This window comes from Vombatus ursinus, unplaced genomic scaffold, assembly GCF_900497805.2.
Source record: "Vombatus ursinus unplaced genomic scaffold, bare-nosed wombat genome assembly UNPS02005459.1, whole genome shotgun sequence".
Taxonomy (NCBI): Eukaryota; Metazoa; Chordata; class Mammalia; order Diprotodontia; family Vombatidae; genus Vombatus; species Vombatus ursinus.
In genome coordinates, this window is record NW_020945237.1 from 1,393,066 (window position 1) to 1,411,327 (window position 18,262).

An 18,262-nucleotide genomic window follows, 5' to 3' on the forward strand; every position below is an offset into this window, starting at 1 on the left:
CAATAAATATGTATATTTTGAGGTGCTGTACTAAGCCCTGGATGTCCAGGACAAAATGAAAATAATACCTGCCTTTCAAGGAGCTTATGTTTTAATGAAAGAAAAGGCAAACACGTACATGAGCAAACAGAGAATGTACAAGGTACTTCTAGGAGGGGCTGACCTAGCATGAAAGGGTTCCAGGAGAGTCTTTATGAAGAAAATAGAATTTGAGCTGAGCCTTGAAGGAAACCTGGTATTTGGAGAGGCAGGGATGAGGAGAGAGTGCAGCCAGTGCAAAGGCACATAGATGGGAGATGGACCATGTGTGTAAAGTAGTGGGGAGGCTGGTATAACTGGAACACAGACTATAAGGCGAGAAGGGTAAAATGTATTGTTTAACTTTTCATGTTAAAGAAGCCAGAGCGCTGGCCGAGCAGTTGAGAGACCTGAATTCTCATCTTGGCTCTGCTTGTGACTTGTGTTGTCATGGGCAATTCACATAACCTTGTCTGGTTCTATAAAATAGGAGAATTAAACTTAATGAACTCTTTGGGACCTCCTCGTTCTAAAAATCCATGAATCTCTCTGCATACATTTATATAGACCTCTTTTCATCATGAGAGTAAGGCCCCTGCATTATAGATCTTTGTGGAGTACAAAGCACATGCTATATATAGTCCAGTCACTCAACATTGGCAAAATAATCACAGCTAGTATTCATTTTATACACATTATCTCATTTGATCATCACAGCATCCAGGAGAGGTAGTGACTTGCCCAAAGTTACAGAGCTGGTAAATGGTGAGGTCGGTACTCGTATCCAGGGCCTCCTGACTCCAAGCCCTAGGTTCTCTCTGTAAATTAACCCTCAGCCTCACATATATATGTGTTTGTATCCTTGTAAGAAAAAGTGATGACTCTCAAATCAATTTTAATGTAAAATTTGGAATGTGTGCCAGAGATGAGCCAGGTAATGAGAGAGCTATAGCAGTCTTAAAATCGGAAGTTGAAGATTTAGAAACTGAAATAGGATTCAGCAGGGTTTAGCTTTGTTCTGCTTGGGAAGAACCAGGAGCAGTGGATAGAACTTAGAGAGAGGGAAGTTTAGGTTTGAGATAGGGAAAGACTTCCCAACAATTAAAGGCATCCAGAAGTGAAAAATGGGCTGCCTCAGAAGCAAGAAGGTTCCCCCTGCCTGGGGTCTTCAGCAGAAGGATAGATGACCACTTGCCAACAATACTATAGAAGGGTTCTACATGGGTTGAGCTAGGGGCCCTCCCAACGCTGAGATTCTGTGTTAGCCTCACCAGAGAGAGCCTGTAGATAGACGATGCCAAAGAATGAGCTGTGAAGTCATAGAACTCCCTTGGGTTATACTTTTCCACAGGTGTTTTTATTAAGAAGGAAGAACCTTTTTATTGTCTATAAAGAATTGTCTTTCTGAGTGAGAAAGAGTAGCTAAAGCATTTCCACAAGGCAAATGCAAGTTACAGACAGACGCGTCCTACCACCTGCCACAAGACTCCCTCACCTTTATTACAACAAAAGAATGGTAAAATCAAAAAGGAGACATCGTTTTTCTTCCACTGTGTATGAATCATTTCCTTTCTCTAGCAGACATAAAAAAGCACAAAAGCTTCTCATCTGCTCATAAACATGTCCCATCTCTAAATGCTGTTTTCCACGCTTCGCTGAAGTTGTGAATGTATTCATGTGTTCTTTAGCTGTTTGTTTTAATGAATGAATCCTAGAACCAGGGCCTTGTAAACCAACTGACGCATAAAGTCACCATAAATATTTTAATAAGTAGTGAAGGAGGAACTATATTGAAGTTGTGTATATAGAAGAAGCAGCGTGTCACAGTCATCTGTTCAGGACCATATGGACCTTTATCTCATGTATCAAGATAATATGTATTGGAATTATTGACATTCATCCTTTCAAATAGGAGGTTGCTGGTACGTTGGGTTAGAAATAACTCCAGAGGAAAGGAAATTAAGCTCAATCAGTCTATCCGAGCATTGGGGATATAAAGATTCAAATGAAACAGTGCCTGCCCTCATGTAGCTTCTATTCCATCAGAGGAATACATCTAACTTTGAAGACACTACTCCCGGGCCCACCGGGGCTGGAGTACTTTCCCAGGCCCTTGAGATCCTATGAGGTAGTGCATTGAAGTATAAAACTGGGAGTCAAGAAGAATTAAAATCCTATCTCAGACACTTCCTACTAGCTACATGAGCCCTAAGTGCCACTTAACTCCTCTTGGCCTAGGTTTCTTTATCTGTCAAATGATGGGGTTGAACCCTGTGATCTCCAAGGTCCCTTCTAACTCAAAATCTATGATCCTCTGATCTTTCACCACCAAGGAAACCTGGGTGTGCAATTTGGACCATATTGTCTTGGGGGAGCCCACCTCTAATCAGAGGGGTTCAGTTCCCTTTTTTTCCATACTGTTTGCCTTCTTAAAGGCTCACCAGGATCAACCTTATTTCTAGCAAATTAGTTTATGTCTCATGATGCAGTATTTTCTGAAAAGATGGGGCACAAAAGGCACTCCACTGTACAGTGTGAATCAGATAGGGGACCAGGTAATCTCTTGCTACACACAGAAGGAATGCCAGTCACAGGACGTTCACAAGAATACATTTGACAGAAACCAAACTTTAAAACAAGATTAGTAATTCGATTTTATAACTGTCGTTACAGTCTGTTGGGAAGCTGATGCTTAAAACTCAGTAAAACGTCAGGCTGTTTGGAGTATTGTTAATTAGACATTTTATATTTCACCTTAGCTCTGCACTGTCCAAACAAGTCCTAGTCTGTGTCTTCTGGGAAAGCAGCCAGATTTAAGACAATCCTCTTGTCAGTGTCCTCTCCAAGAGCACTGGAATATATGCTGGGGACTCCTCCCTGACGCCATTCAACTCCAATCCAGTGAGGCCAGGGACCTCGAGGGCTCAGTTTACAAGGTCTCATCCAATCCTGGATATATCCATCTTGGAATAGGTATTTGTTCACCTCAGATCAGGAAAAAAACAAGAAAGAGGCCACCCAACCCAAGTTCAACCTTGCCAAGACAGAGAACCATTTTAGATGCTATGTGCTAACAGCCACTTAGAGGACAGAGTGAAGAAATAGGGCCAGCCACCTCTTCCCCACTTGGCTCTTTGGAAGCACTTCAGGATGATCCTACAGTGATTCAGAGTGGGAAGGAAGAGGTTTTGAGGGGAGTCATCAGCTCTCCCGGCTATTCAAGCCAATAAAGGAATTTCTCATCACCTCAAAGGGCAAGCCCATTGGTGGTGAGTAATTCACAGGGCAGAAAGCAGGCCCTCCCAAAACTTATATCTGGTTACTTGGAACAAGGAATGTCATCTCTGAGCATATGGGATGACCCCACTATACACAAGTAAATATGGAATACATACAATGTAAATATAATATATTTAATTTCAAAATATAACTCTGGAGATCACCATATAGTAACACAACATATGGATAAATGGATGGGTGAATAGCTATTCTCTGCCATCTGAGTATTTGAATAATTAGCCATACTCAAGAGTAAGGCTACCCTGTGCTATCAAAGTGGCCTTTTCTATAATAGGGGTTCAGTAATAAAGATATTCTGCCATATTGAATTATTAGAATGCCCTGGAATAGCATTCAAAAGGTGACACATACCAAAAAAAAATAAAATAACCCTTTTAAAGTATTGCTTCATCTCATACCAAATCAAGGTAGCTATGAGGAAAATCCTCCCCCCTCCCAAAAAAATCCCAAGAATCATACTTGTTTTGGCATGAAACAGCCTGAGGTGATGTGAGAGTGGAATTGATGGGGCCAAAGCTTGAAATGAAGGCAGCTTAGCCATTGTACTCTTATGATCTCCTTTTGACTTATAGGGAAAATGCTCATACTGAAATAATTTAAGAGGTTTTTCTGTCACCAAAGCTTTATCATTATAGACTATTATAAAATTTTAGAAGAGGTGATTTAAAGGAATCATTCAGAAATTGCTCAAAATGGTTTTTTATTAAGAAAAAAAAGACTAATAGAAATGCTGACTTTTGGGGGGGGCGGGTGTGTAAGCTGTGTTTACTTGAACAAACAGATTGACTCCTAAAAGCTGGTCTGGCCAGTTTCATTAAAACAATGGCACAGGAAGGATTTTTTGTAGTTCCTATTGGCATTATCAGTCAACCAAGCAACAGGTATTTATTAAGTGACTGCTGTGTGCTAGGTACAGTGCTAAATGCAGAGGATACAGGGACAAAAATGAAACAGTCCTTGGTCTCAAGTACACTGAGAAAGCTTGTACACGTACCAGTAGGTACATAACATATTCAAAATAAATGCAAGCTCGTTTCAAACAGGGAGGCAGTGGCAGCTGGCGGGGATCAGGAAAGGCTTCACATAGGAGATGGGGTTGGGACTGAGCTTTGAAGGACATTCGTGATTCTAAGAGGCAGAAATGAGAAGGGAGTGCATTCTAGACACGGAGACACGGAGAATAGATAGCCTGTGCAAAGATGAAGAGGGCCATGGAGTATGGGAAGGGAACCAAGAAGCTTGCAAAGGTAAACTGGAGCCAGGTCATGGAGGGCTTATAAGGGCCAAACAGAGGAGTTTGTATTAGATCTTAGAGATGATAGGGGGTCGCTGGAGTTTACTGAGCACATGGTCAGATCTGTGCTTTAGGCTTGTTACTTCAGCAACTAAGGCAGGATTCCAATCCAAATGGGGAATGAGAGAATGGGAAAGCCAGGAGAGAAGAGTTTGGAACTAGGATAGAAAAATTCTAAACACTGAGTGAATACTTTGAAGGAAAAAGAATAACATAAAAGGAGAATAAAAGTGGAGACTTTTAAGGAGACTTAAAAGTGGAAATGGGGTCCAGTACAGATAAAGGAGTTACTTGGGAAATAATTTATGATCTAAAAAACCCTTTGTTCATCTAAACCATCAATTAACCCTACTCAAAAAAGTCAGAAAGCATATACTTTTTAATAATATTTTATTTTTCCCTAGTTACATGTAAAGACAATGTTGGGGGGAGGAGGTAATTGGGATTAAGTGACTTGCCCAGGGTCGTACAGCTATTAAGTATCTGAGGTTGGATTTGAACTCAGGTCCTCCTGACTCCAGGGCTAATGCTCTATGCATTGCACTACCTAGCTGCACCAAGACAGTTTTTAACATTCACTTTTTTTTTTTTAATTTTCAGTTCCAAATTTTCTCCCTCCCTTTCTCATCTCACCTTTCCCTGAGATAGGAAGCAGTTTGATATAGATTATACATGTGTGCAGTCAAAACATACCCATTTTTAAAACTCTCATTTTAGGTAATATATGATGGAATACAACTTAATAACCTATAATTGTATTCTGTATTACAAAAGGATTATTTTAAAATACTGATAAAATTGGGCACCTGAATAACTTATTTCATCATGTTGCAAATGCAGTTGATTTTTCATGTTTTGTCATTTTTTTTTCAAAACACGGAGGAGGACATAAAAACTCGGCTGATAGGATAGCTGCTTTTTGAAAAATATCATGTTTGCTATTTATCTTGTTTAAGAATGATCAAATCTGTCATCCAGTGTACCTGAGCCTACATAACGGCTGATGAGATGGTTTCTTTTAAGTGTTTCCTTTTGATATGGCGACACTAAGAAATCTATGGTTGTCCTCACCATGGGCACCATGTTCATGGGCAGAAAAACATGTTTTTCTTGGTCCAGATTGACCAGGTTTCCTAAAAAGGATTCCCCACTTTCTCTAGGAAGATTTATTCATTCAGCAAGCAGGCATTTATCCAAGTGCCTACAATGACCCTGGCAGAGTTCTATACTCTTAAGTTTACAAAGAAAAAAACAATAGCAGGCCTCCCTTCACTTCAAGAACCTTATGCTGGACTGGAGTCATCTCTTTTGGGGATCCCTGAGCCAACCTTTGGAATGCAAAAAGTTCGATAACAGATCACTGAATTTCCCTAATCCTAACAGGGAAAAGAGTTAGCCACCAAGTGCTTTTCTCTTACATGCAAAGAGAATCTGAGAGGGAAGGGACTTCAAAGTCTACCTAGTCCAACTTGAACATGACCAGGAATCTGTTTGACAATATCTCCAACCATTGGTCATCAAGCTACTTCCTTGAAGGCCTATGGTAAGGAGCTAATCCACTACCTCCTAAAATAGCCTCTTCTACTTTGGGGTGGTTCTTCTAGGTGGAAAACATTCCTCAACATGGAGCCCAAACCCTTCCTTCTCTGTACCTTTCACTCATTATTCCTAGTTCCTCTTTCTTAGGCCAAGCCAAACCAGTCCAATCCCGTTTCCACAGGGCATCCCTTTAAACACATGGAGACAGTGAGCACATTCCCCAACAAGTTTTCTCTCTGTCAGGCTAGTCATCCCCAGTTCCCTGTATGTCATCATCTTGAAACCCTTCACTCACTTGGTTACCATCCTGTGGACATGTTCTGATTTGTCTCTATTTTTATTTTCTCCCATCTTTCCATCTTCCTCTTTTGACTCCTCCCAGCTCGGCTGTGTGTTGTGGTAGAAAGGTGAGGCATGTCAGCCTTATGAAAGGCTTTATTTTTTTTTATTTTAACTATATATTCATGTAGAGGGAGAACAACATAGCCTAGTGGATAGAGAGCCAGATGGAAAGTCAAGAAGACCTGGGTTCAAATCCCACCACTGACACATACTGGCTACTTGGTCTTTGGAAAGGTAACTTCTGATACTGTAGTGATATCAGATGGAAAGAGGGCCAGTAAACCACAAGGATCCCTGCCTATGCATATTAACTTAGAAAACCACATATTATTTATATTCTGTTGTATTTGGATATAAGAAGACCTAGGTTCAAATCCTGCCTCTGACATTTACTGAGTATTTGACCAGGGGCACATCACTTTACCTCTCAAAGACTCAGTTTTCTCATCAGTAAAATAGGGATCATAATAATTACAGTCGTTGTCAGGCTCAAATGAGACAATGTGTGCAACACAATATACAACATGGTAAACATTCATATACCATACAATTTTTGTGATCCTAATGTCAGCGATCCTCAGGACCAGGTTTCAGCAAAATGCCAACAAATTACAGATCGTACAGGTAGATTTCCATCTTGGGGACTATCCAACTTCTGTATAACGTGCCCAAGATTTCTTCAAGGAATATTATTCATTACTCTTCCTACGTTTCCATTGGCCTCTGACACTCTTATGGATGGATACAACTTATTCACAAAACCACCACAAACAACCTCGTCATTCTGATCAACTGCAAATTGATTAGCTGATCCCAGAGTCAAGGAGGAACCTTGGAAGGGCAGCTTCTAAAGCCGACAGGTATTTCAAGTTCAGACTGATGGCTGCCCGTTCCCTGTTATCTTGTGCCTTTTTGTGTGCACTGAAATATCCATCCCATGGGAGCTAAGTGCATGACCTGGCAGACCTCAGGGGGTTCCATGTCAGTCAAGCCAAGACAGATCTGCTTCCTCCCAATCCCACACACAAGGTCTTCCTCAGGGACATGGGAATCGTTCTTTCCTGCTCACTAGACAGTGGTCACAGGTCATCACCGCCGAGTTAGAAGAGGGACTTCAAAGTCGATAGTCCATCTAGTTCAACCCTTTCTTTTTAACAGACGTGTAGCCTGTGATCAGAAAAGGCAAAGAGATTCTCAAGTGGCTTCCAGCTCTAAATCTACAACCCTGTAATCCCTCGCTGCTCTCAAATTTTGTGATTCAGCATCAGCCTGGAGTCGTGATAAATTTATTTGAGTTAAAGCAAAGCAAGTCCCAATTCCCACTCACTATGGCAAAGCACTGACTGGCACCTGGACCACCAAGTCACTGAAATATATTGAAACCACATGATACATGCTTACAGAGTATTGATTAGTGTGAACACACCAGGGATTATAAAGAACTAGTGACAAAATGTTTCCTTTCTTTTAAAAAATAAATATCAGTGAGACGTCTTTTAAAAAGTTAAAAGAACAGACTTAAATTCCTATGGATTTTTCCAGCTCTCAATCTAGGTGCTGTTGGTATACTCAATAGAAAGCTGGGAAGACCTGGGTTTAAATCCCTCTTCTGACATACGGTGACCCTGGGCAAATTGCTTAACCTTGAAGTACCCCAGGCAACTCTTTTTTTTTCTTTTCTTCTTTTTTTTAAGGCAGTCAGGGTTAAGTGCCTTGCCCAGGGTCACACAAGCTAGTATCTGAAACAAGATCTGAACTCAGGTCCTCCTGACTCCAGGGCCAATGTTCTTTCCACTGCACTGCCTAGCTGCCACAAGGCAGCTCTTTAAGACTGTACCATCAAAGCAGTTGCAGACCTTCTTGAATAGAGGGACTTTCCTTTACAGAAGTTCCTGAGCCAATGAAATCACAGGTGTGGTACTACCAAAAATTTTTTCATTAACGAAAATAGTTAATGCAAGTGATGTTCATGGTCCAGGATTCCCAATGCAATATCCTCAGTCCTGAATGCTGTGCATTATATATAATGGATACTTAGCAAGTATTTCTTGGTTGATTATTATTGATTATACTGTTTTTCCTGATCCCAAGTACCTAGAGTTGACAACAGTTACATAGTTTAGTTTGCCCAGGCTTTGAACACTGGAGATGCTGAATGAAATTGTCTGTCACCAATGTTTTAACAGATTTGCCTGTCCTTACAAGCCAGGCAGGCCTGGACAGAAGTAGAACATGGAAGATGAGAGGCCACACCTCATTTAATAGTCATACCTCTGGTCTTAATCATTTGGGGTATTGGCGTTGGGTGGAATTCTAAGAAACAAGGATCTCTGAAGCTTCTCTGTGACCTGTAGAGTAGTGAAGGAACTGTGTAGATCATTGATTATAAACCCTGTAAAAGGATTTTGGTTACCTATAGAATCTTTTAATTCTTCTGGGGAAGAAGTTATGCAGAAAATGCCATTGATCAATTTTATTCCTATTTATTATCCCCTATTCAAGGAGGGAGTATGCAAATTTCTTACAGACCTAGGGCCTGGAGAGCTGTATTAGTTTGGTTGAATGATGAAATCTAATTAGACAGGGCCTCTTTACCCCAGAGGAAGGCAGCAAGGGTTAACTAGAATTACCAATGAATCCATTAAGTATAGCTTCTAATACCATAAGAATAATAACTCCTTTATCTCTATCTGGTCTCTTCCTGGGGTGTATATTTCCATGGTGGTTGGGATCTACTGATCTTGAATTGGTGCATTTGTGTAAAAAAAAAATTGTAATTGCTTCAGCTGCTTCAATATAAAACCCCACACACCCTCACTTTCTTGGGCCATTCAGAATCAGCCTATAAAACTCTGCATTCAATGTGTACTGCATTCTTCTCTAAAACCAGATCTGATATGGAAACTTAGGGCGATGGTGGTAAGGCAAAGATTAGTGGATAAATACACATACGTATTCAATATCTATTGTCTACCAGATTAGTTTATAAACTTGCAATAAACCCCGTAGTTAGATCAGTGTGAGATGCTATCACTATACTTGGAAATCTGGGACGGAACTGGAAGATAAGATTGGACTACTGGCATTTTGATCAAGCTCTCCAAACATGTGTTAAATACTTGTATACAAAACATCATACTAGGCTGAGGATACGAAAATAAGTACTATACAAATACCTATACTACAAAGTAAAGTGAGCTAAGTGTAAAGGAGAAATATGAGCAAAGGAATGTTGAGAAATTTGAGGAGGGAGAGCTCACTTTTACCTGGAGGTAGGGTTATAAAAGCTTTATTGAGGAAGCCTGATTGTCTTGGGTCTTTAAGGAGGGGTCTTTAAAACAGTAATGGAGAAGTCTACTGTAGACACTAGGGAGATCTTGAGCCAGAGCATATAGAGGTGGGTAGAACAAAAATTTTGGTATACTTTAACTGAAATGAAGACTCCATTAAACGAGCCATAGGAGGTAAGAATGGACAAGTAGGTTAGGACCAGATTGTGAAGAGTTTTAAACCATGATCAGAAGCTGATACACTAAGCATTGAGGAACACCTTAGTGTTTTTAGTAGAGTAATGACTTGGTCATAAAAATAGAAAATTGGGGACATTATTTTGGCAGTAATAAAAAAGTTAGAGTAGTAGGTTCCACAAGTAAACAAGAAGAGATGAATGTCTGAAGTGGGATGGCTTTGGTATAAGTGAAGAGAAGGGTCAACTGCAGGAGACATTGTATAGAGAGATGGCAAACTCAAAGCCAACCTACCTGCAAAAACTCCCCAAGTGTGGCAGAACAAGATTAAAATGTAATTGAGAAATGTTTAACAAAATAAATAAAAGTACAGTATGACATAGATGATGTTAATTTGTGGTTTTCTAAGCCAATATGCAGTACACTGGGATCCTTTCTAGTTAAGTTTGACACCACTGATGTAGAAGGAAGACCCTAGAAATTGGAACCAGTTAGAAGATTGGGATTCTTCTTCTTGCTAAATTAACTCTTTCCTAGTCTGAGAGGGCTTCCTGAAGAACATGGTCTCAGAACTAAACACTGAATAATAGGATGGTGGATTAGCTAAGGAGAGGCTTTTAAAATCATGGGAGAACAGTGGGAGGAGTGGCATGGCACTGAGCCAAAAACCAGAGAACATGGAGAAACACAGGAAAATTAGTTTGAATAAACCAGAGAGAGCTAGTGAGGAAATAATGAGCAGGACAAAGTAAAGACATATGTAGGATGCTAGAAGCCCAAATGTGAGAGTTTCATATTTTAAATGAGTAGTCACTGTAAAATACCAAGTTGGGGACCAATGTGGGTAGAATAATGTGTATAAAGACAACTTGTTACCATCATCAATTGAGGGGAGCAGTGAAAAAGAGTGGTTTCTCAAGTTCTGGGAATAGAAAAAGTGGCAAAATTTAGCAACTGTTTGAACAAGAAGGAGACATGACAACGAGCCATCTTAAAATAGCCCCAAGTTCCCATGCTTTAGTGATGGGGAAAAGTAAGACTTGAAAATAGTTGTTGTTGTATTGGTTATACATAGAATTCTCATTTAAAAGATTCTAAAAATGAATTGTTTTCTAAGGGGCCCACTGGTTTTAAAAATTGGGAAATGAGTTCTATCTTTGGGGTGATTATTTTGTTCTGTTTTGTTTTGTTTTGTATTTCTGAGACTGGGTCTTCCTATCTCACCAAAGCTGAAAGTGCAGTGGCCACGCTACAGGCATGATCCCACTACTGACTGGCTTAGGACCTCTGACCTGCTGTTTCTTACCTGGGCCAATTCACCCCTCCCTGGGCAGGCTGGTGGTCCTCTACTCTCAGTAGCTCACCAAAAGGGTACTTGACATAGCCACGCACCGGCCCAGCTTAGCTCATTAAAACTCAGAACTCCTGAGTTTAGGCAGTCTACTGGCTTCAGTCTCCCCAGTAGCAGGAATTATAGATATGCCTCCACAATTGACTCTCTTGGGTTTGAAAGTACAAGAGGAGAAGCCGTAACATCAGCATTCATCGGGGTAAAGTACTTACCAAAATTGCTTACAAAATACTTCTGGAATGCCCTTTTACTGCTTCAGCTTTCCCTTTTGTGAAGAATATTTTTCCTTCTGTTCAAAGATTATGATGACAGTAGAAATGAAATATAATATGAGAAACTCCCATGCTTAAATATTTCTTTATTCTTTTAGGCCTCTTTTTCGTGGAAGTTCAGATGTTGATCAACTAGGAAAAATCTTGGAGTAAGTAATAACCCAAGTGTTATGTCAGTGAAAATCACAGTGGCTTTCATCTGTTGTCCGTGAAAATAAGTGTCTATCTTGCCTCCATTTTCAAAAATGCTGTCGTTGATGGTGTTAGTAACTGTGCAGCATAAAAGCCAAGTCATATGTTGGGTTTGTTGCGGGTGGGGAGAGGGGAGCCAGTATTCTCTGTGGAGCCCATCAGACAGTGGCTTCTGTCCCTTTTTCCTGGAGGAGGTCTCTTGCCTGTGAACCAGCTGCCCCGTTTTGACTGTTGCAAATCCAGTCAATGTGTTTCCCGTTCTTACTCCCCAGCCATCATCACTGGGCAGGTTTAATTGATTTGTTAGCCTTTTGAGCATTTTCTCTGCCCACCTGACCTCCATCACTCCATCTGAGCTCTTCATGCTAAGGATGTCATACACACATTCCCAGCCTAGGAAGCTCTCTGATGGGTACCATATATAGGCTCTTGTTTGTTTGTTGTTTTTTTTTTTTCCAGAGAGCTGAACTAAGTCTCAGGAGGCCTGCTTTCTTGTCCTAATTCTGATATTACCTAGCTAGATGACCTTGAACAAGCCGCTTAATTTTTCTGTATCACATTTCCCAACTGTAAAATTAAAGGATTTGAATGAAATCATAGGATTGTAAATAAGGGAGATTAGAGAATATCCCATCCATCTCCCTCATTGTACAGATGTGGAACCAATGCCTTCCTTCAATTGCCAGCATTCTAGATTTAGAACCAGAAGGGACCTTAAGAGACCATCCAGCCCAACTCTCTTATTTTACTGAGAGAACCCTAGAGAAATCAAGCCTAAGAGATTCCTTCCAGTTCAAATTCTGATTCTAGCTTGTACACTTAGATCAAGATGAGACCTTAAGAGTTAAATTTTACACATGAGGAAGTTGAGGCCTAGAGAGATTAATTGATTAACCCAAGGTCACACAGTAAGTGACAGCATTGGGACTTGAACTCAGGGCCTTTGGCCCCAAGTCCATTGCCCTTTCAACCCAACCATGGTGGCCTCACACATACCTATTGTGTGGTGTTTTGCTAACTTTGAAGCATCTCCTGTGTATGTCTGTATACATGTATAGTGTATGTATACATGCATGTAGTGTGTGGTCATAGTCTTTTTTTTTTTTCTCTAGACTTGGGCACTTGCCGAACCCATTTCTAATTGGAAGGGAGTGGAGATATATACATAGAAACAGTTGGAGAACAGTTCAGCTTTGATCTCTGATAATTCCTGGATATATCATCTCACTGACTTTGGATACATATTTTTAATCTGTCCAATTGGAAAAGTGTCCAGCTTATTAACAGCAGGGCCAGAAGTATTCCAGTGCCCCCATTTAAATAAGTTTCCATCCAAAGGGACCTATTATGCAGGCCTGCGTCATCCATTTGCTTATTGGTGCTGTTCTCACAGCTCCATTCACTATCATTTTGCCTTATGATCTCGATAGGCTTAACCCTTATACAATCAAGGTTCAGCCTTATGTGGGGGGCCACCAAAGTGTGCAGTCCCACAGAGAATGTTAAATATTTTTGTAAGACTCACGAGTTCAGTGTAGCAGGCTTGAGAGTGGTATTCTCTAGACTTGGCCTTCTCTCTCTCTCCCTTCTTTGAACATTCCAGTATATAATCACAGGCATTTTACGGCTCAGTATGCCTCAAATGCATGTCTTCTCAATCAATCAACAGCATTTATTATTAACAACAACAGTACTACATGCCAAGCACTTTGGTAAGCATTAGGGATATAAAGAAAGAGGAAAGATGGTCCCTGCTCTCAGAGATGTCCCAGTCTGATGGAGGAGATGATGTGGGCACAACAATGTAAATAAAAGGGGTATGCGAGATAAATTGGAGGTGATCAGCAGAGGGAAGGCAGTGGCATTAAGGCAGATGGGGAAAGGCTTCTTGTAACAGATAGGACTTTACCTGAGACTTGAAGGAAGCCAGGAGGTAAAGATGAGGAAGGAAAGCATTCTAGGGATGACAGACAGTTGGACAGAGTCCTTGTATAAAGAGTACTAGAAAATTACATATGGCTCCCAAGGCCTCTCTGCTTAGAATTCTTAACCTTTCTTGTGTTGTGGACCCCCTTGGCAAGTTGATGAAGCTGATGGACTTCTCCAATATACTATTTTTAAATGTACAGAATATATAAGATTACAAAGGAAACCAAATTTATTGAAATAATTATTTTTTAAGAAGTTCATGAACCTCTAACTTAGAGAAAACATGGCCTTTCCTGAAACTGCATGTACTGAACACTGAAGACCTTCTGTTTTCCCTCACTAATGTCTCTGGTTACCTGGTGGCAGTATCTGGCTACCAACCTTTTAGTTTATTAGTCAGTTTAATATTGTTAGTGGATGAAGCCAATGAGAAAGACCAGAAAGGAAATTTGACAGGAAAGATTGGAGTCCTTAGGCTTTCAAACCTGCAAACAGATTCCCATTTTGGCAAATCCTGGCAGTTCTAGGATGCCAAAGGGAGAGGGTGGATAATGGTAAAGTTTTCAACAGTGTTTCTTTAAAGTGTGTTTTTGCTCCTTGGTGTTTGACACTGGCTCATAGACGATGATATTCTAATTATTACCATTAATATGCAGGCTCCAAAGGCCCTAACAGTCAAAAAAAAAAAAAAGGCCAATACTGCACCCTAGTGTCATTTACAATATACTTGAAAAATTCTTTCTCCCTACCCTCAGAGGCCCCCAGCGGTCCAGTCTGTAGAGCTCTGTGTACTATCAGACTTGCCAGGGTGAATGTCAGCTGTTAAAAGCAGCAATCAGTTGTCTCAGTGCTGCAGCTTGGTACAAGGTCCTGGTCATGGGCCTATCAGAATGTCACCACTCTCCTATATATTGGCAGTGGAAGTTGACAGGAGACTAAATAACTTTTACCACAAATTGGGGGAGAGGGAAAGAAAGCTCTGTTTAGGTATCTTTAAAGAGAGAAAGTAACTTGGTGAGTTTCATAAAATTTACATTTCTTTTAAAAACTCAAAAGTGCTTTTTTGAAAACCATACTCTGAGTGCTTTTCTTCTGTAACATGGTTTTAGGAGAGGCACCATGGTTTGATGGAAAGAGCCCTAGACCAAGAATTAGGAGAATTGGGTTCTGAGCCTTCCTCCTGCCACTGGCCTTATGGGGGATCTTGACAAGTCATATATTTCTTTTCTCTGTGTTTCAGATGATAATGTCCATAGATAAGTGGATGGATAGACAGATAGATGGATGGATGGATGGATGGATGGATGGATGGATGGATAGATAGATAGATAGATAGATAGATAGATAGATGTTATTGTTCTTTCCAGTAGATAGTGTATATAGTGACTAAAAAGAAAACATTAGGATCAGGGAAACCTGAGTTCAACCCCTTCTTCAGGCAACTTTTTTTTAATAATAAATTTATTTATTTATTTTTAGGTTTCAACATTCACTTCCCTAAAATTTTGAGTTCTGAATTTTCTCCCCATCTCTCCCCTCCCCCCACCCCAAGACGGCATGTAAATTGATATAGGCTCAACATATCCATTCATGTAAAACCTATTTTCACGTTAGTTATGTTGTAAAGAAGAATTAGAACCAATGGGAGAAACCATGAGAAAAAAAGAAACAAAAAAGAGAGAGAGCAAATAGTATACTTCTATCTGCATTCAGACTCCATGGTTCTTTTTCTGGATGTGGATAGCATTTTCCATTATGAGTCTTTTGGAGCTGTCTTAGATCCTTGCATTGCTAAGAAGAGATAAGTCTATCAAAGTTAGTCATCATACACTGTGTACTGTGTACAGTGTTCTCCTTGTTCTGCTCACTTCACTCAGCATCAGACCATACAAGTCTTTCCAGGTTTTTCTGAAGTCAGCCTGTTCATCATTTCTTACAGCACAATAGCATTCCATTACATTCATGTACTACAACTTTTTAAGCCATTCCCCAACTGATGGGCATCCCTTCAATTTCCAATTCTTTGCTACCACAAAAAGAGTTGTTATAAATATTTTTGTACATGTGGGTGTCCTTTTCCCATTTGTGTGATCTCTTTGAGATACAGCCCTAGAAGTGCTATTGCTAGGTCAAAAGGTATGCACTTCAGGCTACTTTCTAATGCTACACTGATGAAATCCTAGATCTAATAAACCCCTACAACTCGCCCCCTCCCTCCCCCCCCCAAAAAAAACCATTGTGAATGCCCTAACTATGAAATGGATGACCACATTGCTTGGTTTTCTCTAGACTTAATTCCATTAAGGAATATTGAAGAAAGTCCTACAGATAAGAGACTTTATTAAACTGGTTTTAATAATACATTCTAGATATCATTAGAACTGGTAGGTGATACCTTTGTAAAAGTTATTGGAAGAATAGAAGCTAGTCAAAGGCAAAAGGAGGGGAAAATATCTTAAAATTTTGAATTCAGAAAATATCCCCTCTCCTTCCTCTTCCATTGGCCCTTCCAGTGAATATATTCTTTAATAATTCACAGTGATTCTTAATTCTTTTGTTTTTAAGTTTTGTTTTCCTGTGGTGCTCAACTCTGTTCATGAATGCTCAGTCTTAATAGATGGCACACGATTGCCTACTCACATCTTTGAAATATCAGAGGAATTTCTTTGTCTTTTAGTAATTCCTATGCTAGACCTTGATATCCAAGCATATTTTCATGTAGTTTTAATCCAGTCATTCCTAATCACTTAAGTATACTAACACACACACACACACACACACACATACTTTTAAGTCTTTGATTCTTTCTTTGCTCAGCTTGTAATTACTTGGTTCAGCTGCACCTGAGCAAGGCCAAGTGTAGGGTGTCCTGACCTCACACTTGCCACAGGAACACACTTGTACAGGGTGTAGTCATAATGCCATTTGCTGCGGCTGCCAGGTAAGATCCAAAGGTTGGGGTGTTAAGTAAAAGATGAGGAGGAGGATAATCCTGCCAAGATCCCAAGAATAATGAAAAGTGGATCCATGAGAAAATACATTCCTTCATGAAAAAGCATGCTTCCACATATACATTTGGTATGCCCACACACACATGCCTGAAGACAACAACTTCACACAGACAACGCCATTTGTAAACTATTATTCTTGGTATGCAACCCTGATTTCAGAGAACTGATGACCAAGCATGCTCCTCATCTCCTGACTCAGGGTGGATGAGACACATGCTATTTGGACATGGCCAGAGATGTGCTGGAGCCAGTTGTTAAAATTCTCAGAGTGAATATTTATACTTTGGAAATCAGCAAACACTGCAGATTTTGATTTATTGTTTGCTTTATTATTTAGACTTAGGAAAGTGATAGAGAAAATGTTAATAACTCAGATTACATTTAAAAGTATGTCTTGCATTTTTGGAGAGGCAGTTGTTAAATATTTGCAACACATCCCAGGACATGGCCAGTGTGAAAATTTTTTTTGCTTCTCTGTGCTTATCTGTTACAAAGGTTTGCTGTTGTTAATGTTGTTTTCCCAAATGTGGGGAGTGGATGGGAAAGAAAACTAATTTTTTTGTTCATTAAAAAAAAAGTAATGCTTTAAAAAGTATTTTGGTTTTAATAACCATGAACCCAGCATTTCTCATCCTTAACAAGGCCTACCAATGCCCAGCTTACAAATCCAGAGTCTGTAATAGCAAATGGTTCTTTTCTGAGTTCCATGAGGCTTCTTGTTTATCCCTATTCTTTTTAATCCATAATGGAGCTAGCTCTTCATCAGTCAGCATAAATAATTTCCAAATAAGATAGCATCATATCACGTGTTCACGGGAGGCAGATTCAATGGCAGCTAGGTGGCGCAGTGGACAAAGCACCAGCCCTGGAGTCAGGAGAACCTGAGTTCAAATCCGGCCTCAGACCCTTACTAGCTGTGTGACCCTGGGCAAGTCTGTTAACCCTGATTGCCTCAAAAGAAAAAAAAAAGGAAGCAAATTAGTCCAGTTTTTTTAATATGGTATTAATTCACTGGCTTTTTGTTTTGTTTTGTTTTTGGTTTGGTTTGCTTAAAGTGAGAAATATTTCCTTCCTATAGAACTGATGTCCAAGGAAAGAGTATAATAATGAATGAACTCAGTAACAACAAATGAATGTTTCTTTATCTTACAGTTAATTCCACTTTATCTAACGGTTCTTTTACTTTGGAATACCAATATGTATTTCAAATACAATAGAATTTGTTCCTTCCTAAGAGTAATTCTGGGCACGGGATATGACCTATGCCATTGGGTTTTCCAATGATGCATCTGGATTTTTAATGTAATTGTTCTGGGGGTTATGGTCAGACCTCCCCAGCAGCTCCAAATTCATAGAATAGCATGCTGATGTCCAAAGGGGCCCTGCTTTAGTTGAGTTTGGGGGATCTGAACATTCATCATTGGTGTGATTGAGGAAAGAAAGTACCTCTGGGACATCTTCTCTTAGTCCAGCACCAATATGGTGAGCTTCACATCCTCCCCCTCCCCTCCCCCTCCCCCTCAAGCAGGGTACCACCAGGCTGCCTA

At 40.1% G+C, this 18,262-nt stretch overlaps 1 protein-coding gene across 1 annotated transcript in view; it reads left to right on the plus strand.

Annotated features, from left to right (window-relative positions):
* CDK6 (cyclin dependent kinase 6) overlaps positions 1 to 18,262 on the plus strand; it is a 138,175-nt gene that overhangs the window by 111,673 nt on the left and 8,240 nt on the right. The window contains exon 3 of the mRNA XM_027847839.1: positions 11,682 to 11,732. Within this exon, the coding sequence (XP_027703640.1) occupies positions 11,682 to 11,732 (51 nt within the window). The remainder of the gene's footprint in view (positions 1 to 11,681; positions 11,733 to 18,262) is intronic.